The sequence below is a fragment of the Bombina bombina genome, chromosome 2 (genome assembly GCF_027579735.1).
Source record: "Bombina bombina isolate aBomBom1 chromosome 2, aBomBom1.pri, whole genome shotgun sequence".
Lineage (NCBI taxonomy): Eukaryota > Metazoa > Chordata > Amphibia > Anura > Bombinatoridae > Bombina > Bombina bombina.
In genome coordinates this window covers 798,431,775-798,446,619 of record NC_069500.1, presented here as the reverse complement: position 1 = coordinate 798,446,619, position 14,845 = coordinate 798,431,775, and the positions used below count along the sequence as shown (strand labels likewise).

The window sequence follows — 14,845 nt, the reverse complement described above, 5'->3', positions numbered from 1 at the left end:
ATTAAATTTGAAGGTATGGAAATTGAATGCCTAGTGCTTAGTCATAGAGGTTTCTCTGATTAATACTATGTTACAGGCTTGTAAATCTCTTTCTAGGAAGATTTATCATCGAGTTTGGAAGTCTTATATTTCATGGTGTTCTCATAATTTTTCCTGGCATTCTTTCAGAATTTCTAGAATTTTACAGTTTCTTCAGGATGGTTTGGATAAAGGTTTGTCTGCAAGTTCCTTGAAGGGACATATCTCTGCTCTTTCTGTTATATTTCACAGAAAGATTGCTAAGCTTCCTGATATTCACTGTTTTGTACAGGCTTTGGTCCATATCAAGCCTGTCATTAAATCGATCTCTCCTCCTTGGAGTATTAATTTGATTTTGAAGGATTTATAGGCTCCTCCTTTTGAGCCTATGCATTATTTGGACATTAAACTACTTTCTTGGAAAGTGTTGTTCCTTTTGGCAATCTCTTCTGCTAAAAGAGTTTCCGAATTATCTGCTCTTTCTTGTAAATCTCCTTTTCTGATTTTCCATCAGGATAAGGCAGTTTTGCGGACTTCATTTAAATGTCTACCTAAGGTTGTGAATTCTAACAACATTAATAGAGAAATTGTTTTTCCTTCTTTGTGTCCTAATCCTAAGAATTCTTTGGAGAGATCCTTACATTCTTTGGATGTTGTAAGAGCTTTGAAATATGTTGAAGCTACTAAAGATTTCAGGAAAACTTCTAGTCTATTTGTTGTCTTTTCTGGTTCTAGGAAGGCTTCTGCCATTTCCTTGGCATCTTGGTTAAAGCTTTTGATTCATCACGCTTATTTGGAGTCGGGTCTGGCCCCGCCTCAGAGAATTACAGCTCATTCTACTAGATCAGTCTCCACTTTGTGGGTTTTTAAGAATGAAGCTTCAGTTGATCAGATTTGCAAAGCAACAACTTTTTCTTCTTTGCATACATTTACTAAATGCTACCGTTTTGATGTATTTGCTTCCTCGGTAGCAGTTTTTGGTAGAAAAGTTCTTCAGACAGCTGTTTCAGTTTGATTCCTCTGCTTATGTTTATGTTTTTTCTTTTCATTTATTAGAATAAACTTATATTTTGGGTTGATTTATTTGTTCAGCGGAAAATGGCTGTTATTATTTGTATCCCTCCCTCTCTAGTGACTCTTCTGTGGAGTTCCACATCTTAGGTATTACTATCCCATAAGTCACTAGCTCATGTTAATTACATGAAAGAAAACATAATTTATGTAAGAACTTACCTGATAAATTCATTTCTTTCATATTGGCAAGAGTCCATGAGACCCACCCTTTTTTTTTTTTTAAATTCAATATTTTTTATTAACAGAAAATAAGAATACAATTTCAATTTTCAGACTTAAGACAAAGTAATACATAGGTAAGCTTCAAACCAATCAATATACTGTACAGTCATCTCTTCAATAGTTATTTCAACAATGCATAACATCTGAAATTTGGGAAAAGAGTTTTCCAGAGTCTAAATAGAATATGGTTCTAAAGGGTGTGGAAGGTGAAATAGGGAGGGAAGGAAGAAAGGGGGATCTCGCTAGATGATAGAGTAGACAATCTAATGTTAGTTTAATTTTTAAGTGAGTAGAGTAATTATCCGTCTTGTCTCCATAGAAAAAGTATGTTAAGGAATTGGTCTTTTTTAGAATGGAAGTTATGATACATCTCTTCTAAAGAGAGAACATGGTTAACCTCGTCCAACCACTGCTGGAAAGAGGGGACCCTGGATTTTTTTCCAAAGTCGCGGAATCAGTCTTTTTGCACTATTTATCAGGATCTGAAGTAGGGAGTTTCTGTATTGGCACCCAAGATTGGGGAGGTTATGTAGCAGGATCATTTGGGGTTCAAGTACTATAGTTTGGCCAAATGTTTTCGAAATGTGTCTTTCAATTTGATCCCAGAAGGGTCTAATTATTGGGCAGTGCCACCAAATGTGAGATAGAGTTGCATGTTCTTCACACTGCCTCCAACATTTAGGGGATACTGATGGGTAAATTCTGTGTAGACGTTTGGGCGTTAGATACCATCTGGAAATTAATTTGTAATTAGTTTCTACAATGTTGGTTGAAATAGAGGATTTCTTAATGGACATAAAACATCTCTCCCACTCCTTATCACTAAGCTGTAAATTCAATTCTTTTTCCCATGATGACCTAAAGGAAGAGGGTTTGCGAGCTTCTAACGCCTGTAGTAATTGATATGTAAAAGAGATGAGATGTTTAGGAGTTATAGGGAGGAGGCACATTGTTTCATAGGTTGTAAGCGGTCTAGTGAAACTTGATTTCTGAGGGTGTGACTGTAAGAAGTGTCTAATTTGGAAATAAGAAAACCAGGTGTTTAGTGGGGGGCCTATGTCGTTTTGTATGTCTGTAAAGTTTTTAACTTCTCCTTCTTTCATTAACTGAAAGATTGGTACATATGAGGGTCTGTCTTCTCCATTAGCTGGTCCCGTAAATTGAAGCCCTGGGAACATTTTATTATTTAATATAGGTGTAAGAGGGGAAATAGGAGTCGATACTTGGCTATGTGTGTTTAGTAGTGAATCCCATATTCTGATTGTTTCTGCAATAAAGATATTTTGTGTAATTTCTTTTGAGCGGTGTTTACTAGGGATCCAGCAAACATCGCGCATGGTAGTGTCTGATAGTTGCTGGGCATACATGGATACCCATGTCTTAGGATTTTTAATTTGGTTCCATGTGATAATGCGTGAAAGATGTATTGCTTTGTAATAATTTATCAAATGAGGTATTCCTAAGCCTCCCCTCTGTCTAGAGAGATATAAAGTGTGATTGGATATCCGTGGTTTGGAGTATGACCAGATAAAATTATTGATTTGCTTTTGCAGAGATATTAGGTATGATGTTGATGGTATAAGTATCAGCGTTTGTAGTATATATAGTATCTTAGGCAGTGTAGTCATTTTAATCGCATTTACCCTGCCTAGCCAGGTTAAGTGACCCGATTTATGCCAGTTGTTTAGTTCAATTTCTATCTTTTTCTTTAGGGCCTTGTAATTCAGCTCGATAGTGTCATTTATAGTGGGGTGTATATCTAAGCCTAGATATGTGATGTGATTTGCTATGGGAAAAAATGTTTGGGATGTGATGTATTGGTCATCTTCTGGATTTAAATGAATGGGCATGATCATTGACTTTCCCATATTGATGGAGAAATTAGATAGTTTTTTATATTCAATTAGGATGTCAGTGAGCGCATGTAAAGATCTTTTAGGATTTGTCAGTGTGAACAGAATGTCGTCTGCAAACAACAGACATTTAGTAGTGCACTTACCTATACTAACTCCTTCTACTTCAGACGAGTTACGCACCTTTGCTGCTAAAACTTCCACCGATAGGGCGAAAAATAGGGGCGATAGGGGGCATCCTTGCCTGGTACCATTTTTTATTGGAAAGCTATGTGATGTTGTATTATTGACTATTACTTTTGCGTTAGGTGTGGAGTATATAGTTAAAATCTTTTCTATGAACTTTTGAGGGAGGCCAAATTTATGTAGGGTGGACCACAAAAATTGCCAATCCACCCTATCAAAAGCCTTCTCGGCGTCGGTTGATAGCAAGACAAAGGGGATATTTTCAGATGAGGAGAGATGTAGAATATGTAGAAGTCTGGTGGTGTTGTCTTTGGCTTCACGTGAGGGGATAAATCCCACTTGGTCCTCGTGTATCAGACCAGGTAAAAAACGCTTTAACCTATTTGCTAAAATCTTGGCGAAAATCTTGACATCTATATTTAATAATGATATGGGCCTATAATTTGTCATTTGGGTGGGGTCTTTGCCTGGTTTGGGAATGACCGTTATATTCGCTTCCAACATGTGGCCGGGGAAGGGAGAGCTATCATTTATTGTATTGAAAAGTTGTTGTAGGTGCGGACTTATATATGGTGAGAGAATTTTAAAGAATTTCGGGGTGAACCCATCTGGGCCTGGAGCCTTCCCCGGGGTCAATTGTTTTATAGTGTCTTGTACTTCCAAGAGCGTGATGGGGGATTCCAATTCTGTTTTATCTAGATCTGATATTGTGGGTAGGGTAAGATTTGTTAAGTAGTTGTCTATTTGTTCCTGTCTGTTAGTGGGGTTGGAATTGCCTAAGTTGTATAATTTGCTGTAGTATTCTGAGAAACTATTTGCTATATCATCACTTTTGTATTGATCTTGTTTATTTACATCTTTGATAACTCTAATAAAGGATTTATACAATTTTTTCTTGAGTGACCTAGCTAGAAGTTTGCCCGCTTTATTACCCTCTGCAAAATATTTTGCGTTTAATGTAAGTGCCCGTCTGTGTGCATTTTTGTCAAGGTATTGGTTAAGTATTTCCCTAGCTTTATTCACTTCATTTAACAAGTCATCTGAAGATGGGGTTTTTTTATGTTTTCTTTCGGCTAGGGAGAGCGTGCTAGTGAGGGACTTATAAAGTATTTCTTGTTGTTTACGATGTTGAGCCACTTGTTTGATTATTTCCCCCCTTATAAAACACTTGTATGCCTCCCAGTTAGTGGTATGAGAAGTGTCTTGTGGGATATTGATATCAAAAAATAGGGAGGTCTTATCTATGATAGATTGTAACATTACGGGGTCTGTGAAGACTATATTGTTCAATTTCCATGTGTTGCGTGCGCCTGGTTTCTTGGGCCAAGCGAATGAGCCCATCACCATCGCATGGTCTGACCAGGGTGTTTGAGATATTTTGGCGTCTATCAATAATTTCAGAGAAGACTGGTCACACAGGATATAGTCTAGTCTTGTGTAAATTTTTTGGGGGTGCGAGAAGAATGTATAGTCTCTTGTTGTACTGTGGGTCATTCGCCAAATGTCAAAGGTTGGTATTGTTTGAAGTGTCTGCCAATTTGATTTGATCATTTTAGATGGCATGTATGATTTCCCAGAGGACACATCTAGGGATGGGTCCACCGGGAAATTCAGGTCTCCTGCAATAAATACTGGACCCTTTGCCAAGTCAATTAATAAGTTCATCACCCTTCTGAAAAAAGCAGGTTTGGGGCGGTTAGGTGCATATAGGTTTAGGAGTGTTAGAGGTCTACCATAGCAAGTGCCCACCAATAGCAAGAATCTGCCCTCTTCATCTTGTCTACTGTGTATTAGTTCAAAGGGGAGACCTCTTTTGAGTAATATACAAACCCCATTCTTTTTCGTAGTGTTGGAACTGGCATAATGTTTGTCGTAATAACGCGAAGGGAGGGTGGGTACGTGTTTTTTCCTAAAATGGGTTTCTTGTATAAAAACAATATCTAAGCCCTTTTTATAGAAGTCATGTAACGCAATGGATCTTTTTTGTGGAGATAAAAAACCCTTAACATTCTGTGTTGCTATATTAATTTTATTAAGTATTTGAGGTTTTGGCATATTCCTTTGTGTATAATGAGAATATATGTCTTACTGTCTGAGGTAAGATAAGGAGTCACTGGTTTTAAATACTAGCGAGGTGGGGGTTTGTTAAAGGGTGGTATGTAACAGAAGTAGAAGGGAAAGAGATGGAGGGAGGGGTGTAAGAGGTAGTTAGGGGAGAGAGAAGATTATCTCTGGTATGAGCTGATAATAATAAGAAGTTGGAGTAGAAATAGATTGAGACAATCACAACAACAACAAAAGAAAATAAAAAAAAAACCCTAAATAGGGGTGATCAACAGGGGTCAATTAGTGGTCTGGTAAGGCTTTAACATAAGTGCCTATATATCATGTAGCTATTGTAGGAACTGTTTATAATTATATAAAGGTAGTGATCAGGGTTCTCTTCGTTCAACCGCCCAACATTTCTCCTGACGAAGCCTGTTATGTCTCTGGAGTGAGAGTGAATTATAGAACTTGGATGGGTGTTGGAACTGTTGGATGGGTGTTGGATCTGTTATTTTAATCTATTATGGTGCAGTAACTGAGTCACAATAATGAGGTAGTTTGATCACTTTACCAAGATGTCTCATCGGGATTTATGTAGAGGGAATGTGATTCACACCTACTATCGGGATCCCTATCGTTTTAGTGATTTGTCTGCTGAAAAACTAAATATTTAACAGTGGAGCCAACAGGACCAGACCCACAACAACAACCAGTGTGAGAAGATCATCTTCAGTAAATTAAGTGTCAACAGTATTATCTAAGATTCCTATTCCTATATCTTGAATATACTATGGTCTCGTACCTATGTGGAACATCATATAGGAACAGTTAACTTTTCAAATGCATTATTGTCTCTATAATGTTATCTGGAGTTTTACAAGCCTGTTGGCCATCTCGGGAGATCTTCTCAGGGCTGATCTAAACACTTGTGGGTGTGAAAAACTATGTACATGTAAAACAACACTTGTAGATTACATTTCTATAGAACTAAAATTGAAGATAATACAAAAACAATACAGGGTATATTTCAGAGTTCCTTGTCTTTACTAAATGGAGCAACGAATACTCAGTCAGTTAGCAGATAATGATAATAATTTCTCTGAGTCCTTTAGATGGTATAGTCTATAAATAATTGTAGCTGGAAAAGGACACAATAACATAAAAACATAAAAAGGAGAAAATAATATCAACAACAATTTCAAATGAAGCATTGTGTGCTGTCTCTAAGAAAGGTAGTAAATCAAAGGATACAGTTTGTTTAACTTTTGGAAAGTGACAGTCACATAGTTTCAGCCAATTTGGCCAGTGGCATACGCCAACATAGTTACCCTCTTCTTCTTGGTGAGACTGTTCACGTTTTAGCTGTTGAAGGTCTATGGAGAGAAGTTTTCTTAGTGGGTGGCGATTTGGTGATGTCGCTCCATGTTCTGTGTTTGGTGACTGGAGAAAGTCTTTTCCTCTGTACATCTGCTTCTGTGGGATCAGTCATTGTGGGCTTTGGTGGTGGTATGTCCAAGTTGATGCAGAAGGAGTGTATATCTATTACTTGAGAACATTCATGTCGTTTTCCATTCTTTATCACCTGGACCTGTACCGGGAAACCCCACCTATAGGGGATATTTAGAGATCTGAGATGTTGTGTTAGAGTTGCAAATTCCCTTCTTCTCTGCAGAGTCAGGATAGATAGGTCGGCAAAAAACTTTATCATAGCACCTTGATAGGTGAAGTTTTGTTGTTTGCGAGCTTGTTGCAGAATGAGTTATTTCTCTTGGTATTTAGTGAAGCAGATAACAACGTCTCTGGGGGGATTTGTTTCAGGTGGTTTTGGTTTTAAAGAGCGGTGTGCCATCTCCATTTGTATTGCTGTGTTGTCAGGATGGTCTACTTCCAGAAGAGATCTGAATAGGCCATCTAGGTAGTTTCTCAGATGTGGGCCCAGCACTGACTCGGGTACTCCTTTAATCCTTATGTTATTACGGCGAGTTCTGTTTTCAATTTCATCCAATTTGGTTTCCAGGTCTGAGATCTGCTTCTGCTGTATTCGCATTTTGTTTGACATATTAAGCATTTCTGTTGTCATGTCTTCTCTGTCACCTTCTAAAGTGTCCACTCTACTCCCCAAATCTGTAATTTCTTTTTTAAGCTCAGCACACTCCTCTTTTATACAGGATTTCACCTGATTTATAAGTGATTCCATTGCCCTGTAAGTGATAGGGCCTTCTTTAGTAGATATCTCTTCATTTCCACTACTCTGAGATAGAGTGCAGCTTTCTTCCTGCATCTTATCCATATTAGCCTCTTGTGCTTCTTCAAAGGGTTTCTGTTTATCTAGTGGTTTGAAGAAAGAGTTAACGTTGCTGTTGGCTGTTTTATTAATTTTATCTTGTTTAGTTATTTTTCTGGTTGCCATTTCAAGTTAAGCAAGCACTGCGAAGTAGTGGCGGGTTCCTGTGTTTGTATTAATAGTGCTGCAGTGTCTTTAATCATAGGAGTTTTCCCCACCACTCATATATAAAGCAGTTAGATTGTTTAACCCCCAGATGTCCGCTTCAATATTGCTTACTGTAAGCTTAGTTAATTCTCTTATCTTTGAGATGCTCCTGTTTTAAACACACGTGGGAATCTGTAAAGGATGTCGTTCATGTGTCCACTGTAGGTGTTATGTGGGCCTTTTCTCTGCTGAGTATATATAGTGTCCGCTCAGTTATAGTTCAGATATGCCCCTGCAGGTACAGATCGTTTGCTTTATAACTGATATGTCCCTTTATCTTGTGTAGTGGTATCTATATCTCTCTACGTTGTCATTAATAAATAAATACTTTGCCGTCAGATGGAGTGATTCCTCCGTTTATTAGGCCCAGGTACCGTATCGTATTATGCTGAGTGAGTGAGACATTTACTTAATTGAGCTGAGTTGTGGAACATGTTTGCTCTGTGTGATTGTGTCTCAGCTTACCCGTTCCTTAATGATCTCGGGCTCCGCATATGTTAAAGTTGCATGCGTGCTCCATACACGCTGTGTAGGCCGCGTTGCTTGCGGCGGTATGGATCCAGGTTCCGGTGATCGGATAATGCCGATGCAAAGTACGGGTGTTCCTTGTACTGTGATACCTGTTTTCAGGTCATTTTAGGCGTCCGGTCACGCAGTATTAGTGCCTTACTCCTCACCACTGACAAGGAGCTCAGTGAGGTGCAGCCATCTTAGATGGCGGTCCGGCTCCGCCCCGAGACCCACCCTTTTTATGGTGGTTATGATGTTTTTTATAAAGCACAATTATTTCCAAATTCCTTTTTTTTTTTGATGCTTTTTACTCCTTTCTTTTTCACCCCACTACTTGGCTATTCATTAAACTGAATTGTGGGTGTGGTGAGGGGTGTATTTATAGGCATTTTGAGGTTTGGAAAACTTTGCCCCTCCTGGTAGGATTGTATATCCCATATGTCACTAGCTCATTGATTCTTGCCAATATGAAATAAATGAATGTATCAGGTAAGATCTATCTATCTATCTATTGGGTACTTATAGGGTGCAAACTAATCACCTGTGAGGGTCTCAAGGAGCTAAGGGAAAGCGGATAGTGGGGGGGATGGGTGTGGTGGTTGATGTATTCAGGTCTGATGTTGTGTATGGCCTTGAACGCGTGGGTAAGGATCTTGAAGGTGATTCTCTTGTTGATGGGGAGCCAGTGAAGGTTCCTTAGGTGTTTGGTGATGTGGCATTGGAGAGGGATATCGAGAATGAGTCTGGCTGAGGCATTCTGGATAAGTTGGAGTCTCTTTTGGAGTTTGATGATAGAGCCTGCGTAGAGTGCATTGCGTAGTCCAACCGGCTGCTGACAATGGCGTGGGTGACTGTTTCCTTGGATTCGGTAGGGATCCACTTGAAGATTTTTCGTAGCAGGTGGAGAATGTGGAAGCATGTTGAGGTGATAACATTGTTTTGTCGGTCCATGGAAAGTGAGGAGTCCAGGATGAAGCCTAGATTTCGTGCGTGGTCGGTTGGGGTTGGAGGGTAACCGAGTGCTGTGAGCCACCAGGAGTCATCCCTTGTGGATTTATTGGGCCCAAGGAGGAGAACTTCGGATTTGACTGCTGTCAGGCATTCATGGACGTTCTTTTTGGTGGTGGTGGAATCTCTGGTGAGATGATTAACTGGGTGTTGTCGGCATATGAGACAATGTTGAGGTCCTGGCATCGGACGATGGCGGCGAGAGGGGCCATGTAGATGTTGAAGAGGGTGGGGCTCAGCAAAGAGCCTTGTGGTAAACCGCAGTCGACTGGTGTGGGTTTGGAGGAGAAGGGCGGGAGTCTGACTGGGTCCTGCCTGTGAGGAAGGAGGTGATTGATTCCAGGACTTTGCTGTGGATGCCGGCGTCATGTAGGCGGGTGCGGAGGGTGTTGTGGTCGACAGGGTCGAAAGCTGCTGAGAGGTCTAGGAGGATGAGGGCGGAGGTTTCTCCTCGGTCGAGCATGGTGTGGATATCATCTGTGGCGGCGAGGAGGGTGGTCTCGGTGCTGTGGTTGCTTCTGAAACCAGATTGGGAGTGGTCCAGGGTGTGGTTGGCCTCAATGTGGTCAATAAGTTGCAAGTTGATGGAATTCTCTATGACTTTGGCCGGGAAGGGGAGTAGTGAGATGGGGCGGTAGTTATGTTTGTGGGGTCTGCCGAGGGTTTCTTCAGCAGGGGTTTCAGTTCTGCGTGCTTCCAGACATCTGGGAAGGTGCCAGTTTTGACACAGCAATTGATGGTGCAGCGGAGTTCAGTGGGGATGGTGTTGCTTGCTTTGTTGAATATGTGATGGGGCATGGGTCCGAGGGTGAGCCGGAGTGGATGGATTTCATGATTCTGAGGGTGTCCTCTGTGGTGAAGGGACTCCATAGTCCGTGTGTGGTGAGGAGGGGGGCGAATTTGGGAGGGGTGTCATTGGATGTAGGGGGGTGGGTGGTGGAGGTTGAGTTATGAGGCATGAAACTGTCATAGATGTTGAGGATCTTGCGGTGGAAGTATGGAGCGAGGGTATTGCAGAGGTCCTGGGAGGGTGGGATGTTGGTGGTGTCGCTGTTGGGTTTAGAGAATTCCTTGATGACTTGTTGTTGTGTGCGTTAGAGTTGATTCTGTCTTGGATGGCTGTTTTTTTGGTGGTTTTTATGAGGTCATAAAAAGAAAAAGCAACCAATAGTGTAATTTGTACACACAAAGGTGATGTGTTTTGATATGCAAAAAACTTGCTCACCTTGTAAGACCTCAAACATGTGAGGTATGTGATGTTCACGGAGGGGATATGTATCCCTATCTGTGTTAAAGATGTGTATTTATTTTCTGCTTCCCCCTCTTGTAGTATGGTATTGAAGTAGTGATGAGATTGTGGCTCCCAATCAGAGTATTTCAGATGGTTTACGTCTTGTCATAAGAAAACAAATGACTCTCTAGTCACAATGCTGATATAAAAGAGGATTTATTGTTGAATAAATCTATGCAGTAAGGTGTAAAGATCCAGGCTTTCACCTATGCATAGTTCAAGATAAAAGAAATATTTGAGTAAAATATCTCACAATGGAGATTTTAAATGTTTGCAGATTTAGTAACAGTTTAATAATGCTCAGTTTGATTAGCCAATGAAAGTTCAATAAACCTGGCTTAGGTGAGGCATTTCTGTGAAAAACAGTAAGGTCCTGTTGGAGATAGACACAAACAGTCCTTCTGAGTCTTTCAAACTCTGTTTGCGTGTGGTCTCACCAAAAAGGAAGTGACGTCACTAAGTGAGCGGTCCCTTACTAGTTTCATGAACATTCGGTTCACTTCATCAGAGGGTATATATATCTCAAAATAACAAGTATTGCAGTATGCAGTAATACCTTTTTTTATTGGACTGTCAGTATATGGCTGGGTTATAATACAATATATTTAATAGTTATTCTTTAAACTAAACCCCCAATAAAATGCATATACGAAACAATTAAAATTAATGTAAATTCCTAAATTATTTATATTAGTTAAATTTATAGACACATTGAATTATATTTATAGGAACCAGGTTATGAATCAAACTATACACGTTTATGCTGTTATAATATGCTATACAAAGATCATAAAAATCACCTTATTCACAATAATTTCCCAAATCAGAGTTGCATTCAAATATCACAATGAGATGCCAAGGTATGGTTTGTTAACTTCCAGACAAAAATACTTAAGCTATTTATCCCACAAATGATTCTATACAACTCTAATTAAAACACCAGAAGTTATATATATTCTTAATGTAAACAGCCAGTTTATATGCAAATTTATCTAAGCTGAAATAAATTCTTAATTATCTACAATTAAAACAAATTCTAATATATATATATATATATATATATATATATATATATATATATATATATATATATATATGTGTATGTATGTATATATTTGCTAAGATAAATTAGTTAGCATACAAAAAACAAGCTTAAAACTATACAGGACTGTGAATATGAGTTTAAAATACAAAGCACCCTTTTAAATTTACTAACTGTAATTAAACTGTAGCAACCACAAATGTATTTGCTTTAAAATATAAAAAATATAGAACAGTCATACATCACCCATATAACCAATCAATTCTTCCAGAATTCCTCTGATAAATCCAGTAATAAGTCCTTTTATTGCTCTTATGCCTTTTTCTTACCTTACTTGCTTTGCTACATATTAGACTGAGGTATGTGTGAGGTAGGAGGGGTTTTATAGAGCTCTTGGGGTTTGAGACTTTTTGCCTCCTAGTGGTAGAGAAGAGAAATTCCCAAGAGTAAAGTATTGTGGACTCTCACCTCCATAAAATTAACAAATTTATCAGGTAAGCATAAATTATGTTTTCTAGCTGGAATAGACAGACCCAAAGGCAAGAATAAACATACAGTAAACACACAGAAGCTAGGAAAGACAGACAGACACACACACAGATGGGGATAATCTTAGAGACACACACAGGCAGGGACAGACAGCCACACACACAAGTAGGGACAGGTAGGCATCCACAAGCAGCGATAAATAGACACACAGGCACAGGCTGGGATTGACAGACATGCACATCTATGCAGACATAGATAGACACACATACAGGCAGGGAAATACACACACAGGTTCCCTAAAACATCTAACAAGCATGCACACACAACACCCACAGGCATACACATGCATGCACAGACAACCGCATGCACACATGTATTAATTCACAGAAACTCAGATGTACCCACTAACAGATACATACAAGCATCCTCATACACAAACATACAAACACACGCTAAAAGACACCCACATTGATATACATACAGGCACCCAAGTAGACCCACATGCACAAACATAAAGGCAACTACAAACACTCACAAACAAGACTGTGAGTAGTTACAGTAGTAACACCCATCTCTGCTTTATCCCCAGATGTTTATATATACAGTTGGGCAAAAAAGTATTTAGTCAGCCACCAATTGTGCAAGTTCTCCCACTTAAAGGACCAGTAAACACAGTAGATTTGCAAAATCAACAAATGCAAGATAACAAGACAATACAATAGCATTTACTCTGAATTTCAAATGAGTAGTAGATTTTTTTTCTAACAAATTTAAAAGTTATGTATATTTCCATTCCCCCTGTAGCATGTGATAGCAATCAGCCAATCACAAATGCATATACGTATAGTCTGTGAATTCTTGCACATGCTCAGTAGGAGCTGGTGACTCAAAAAGTGTAAATGTAAAAGACTGTACATTTTTTGTAATGGAAGTAAATTGGAAAGTTGTTTAAAATTACATGCTGTATCTGAATCATGAAAATTTAATTTGACCTGAGTGTCCATTTAAGAAGATGAGAGAGGCCTGTAATTTTCATCATAGGTATACCTCAACTATGAGAGACAAAATGTGGAAACAAATACAGACAATCACATTGTCTGATTTGGAAAGAATTTATTTGCAAATTATGGTGGAAAATAAGTATTTGGTCAATATCAAAAGTTCATCTCAATACTTTGTTATATATCCTTTGTTGGCAATGACAGAGGTCAAACATTTTCTGTAAGTCTTCACAAGGTTGTCACACACTGTTTGCTGGTATGTTGGCCATTCCTGCATGCAGATCTCTTCTAGAGCAGTGATGTTTTGGGGCTGTCGCTGGGCAACACGGACTTTCAACTCCCTCCAAAGGTTTTCTAAGGGGTTGAGATCTGGACACTGGATAGGCCACTCTAGGACCTTGAAATGCTTCTTACGAAGCCACTCCTTCGTTGCCCAGGCGGTGTGTTTTGGATCATTGTCATGCTGAAAGACCCAGCCATGTTTCATTTTCAATGCCCTTGCTGATGGAAGGAGGTTTGCACTCACGATACATGGCCCCATTCATTCTTTCATGTACACGGATCAGTTGTCCTGTTCCCTTTTACAGCCCCAAAGCTTGTTCTTTGGTTGCAACTCAGCAAGCATTCTCTCTCCTCCAAACACAACGAGTTGTGTTTCTACCAAACAGTTCTACTTTGGTTTCATCTGACCATATGATATTCTCCCAATCCACTTCTGGATCATCCAAATGCTCTTTAGCGTACTTCAGACAGGCCCGGACATGCCCTGGCTTAAGCAGGGGGACATGTATGGTACTGCAGGATCTGAGTCCCTGGCAGCGTAGTGTGTTACTGATGGTAACGTTTGTTACGTTGGTCCCAGCTCTCTGCAGGTCATTCACTAGGTCCCCCTGTGTGGTTCTGGGATGTTTGCTCACCGTTCTTGTGATCATTTTTACCCCATGGGGTGAGATCTTGCGTGGAACCCCAGATCGAGGGAGATTATCAGTGGTCTTGTATGTCTTTCATTTTCTAATTATTGCTCCCATAGTTGATTTCTTCACACCAAGCTGCTTGCCTATTGCAGATTCAGTCTTCCCAGCCTGGTGCAGGGCTACAATTTTGTTTCTGGTGTCCGTCGACAGCTCTTTGGTCTTCACCATAGTGGAGTTTGAAGTGTGACTGTTTGAGGTTGTGGACAGGTGTCTTTTATACTGATAACAAGTTCAAAGAGGTGCCATTAATACAGGTAATGAGTGGAGGATAGAGGAGCCTCTTAAAGAAGAAGATACAGGTCTGTGAGAGCCAGAAATCTTGCTTGTTTGTAGGTGACCAAATACTTATTTTCCACCATAATATGCAAATAAATTATTTCCAAATCAGACAATGTGATTGTCTGGATTTGTTTCCACATTTTGTCTCTCATAGTTGAGGTATACCTATGATGAAAATTACAGGCCACTCTCATCTTCTTAAGTGGGAGAACTTGCACAACTGGTGGCTGACTAAATACTTTTTTGCCCCACTGTGTATATATATATATATATATATATATATATACACACATTTGCTGCCTATCGCTGCACGACATACCCCCTTCGCTGCGCTAGTTCTCATGTCGTGTATGACAGCATG

General features: G+C 39.5%; 1 protein-coding gene across 1 annotated transcript in view; it reads right to left on the bottom strand.

Moving 5' to 3' along the window:
- Positions 1 to 5,018, bottom strand: part of LOC128647289 (uncharacterized) — a 340,270-nt gene extending 335,252 nt beyond the window's left edge. The window contains exon 1 of the mRNA XM_053700082.1: positions 3,693 to 5,018. Coding sequence (XP_053556057.1) covers positions 3,693 to 5,018 — 1,326 coding nt within the window. The remainder of the gene's footprint in view (positions 1 to 3,692) is intronic.
- Between the last annotated feature and the right edge of the window lie 9,827 nt (positions 5,019 to 14,845).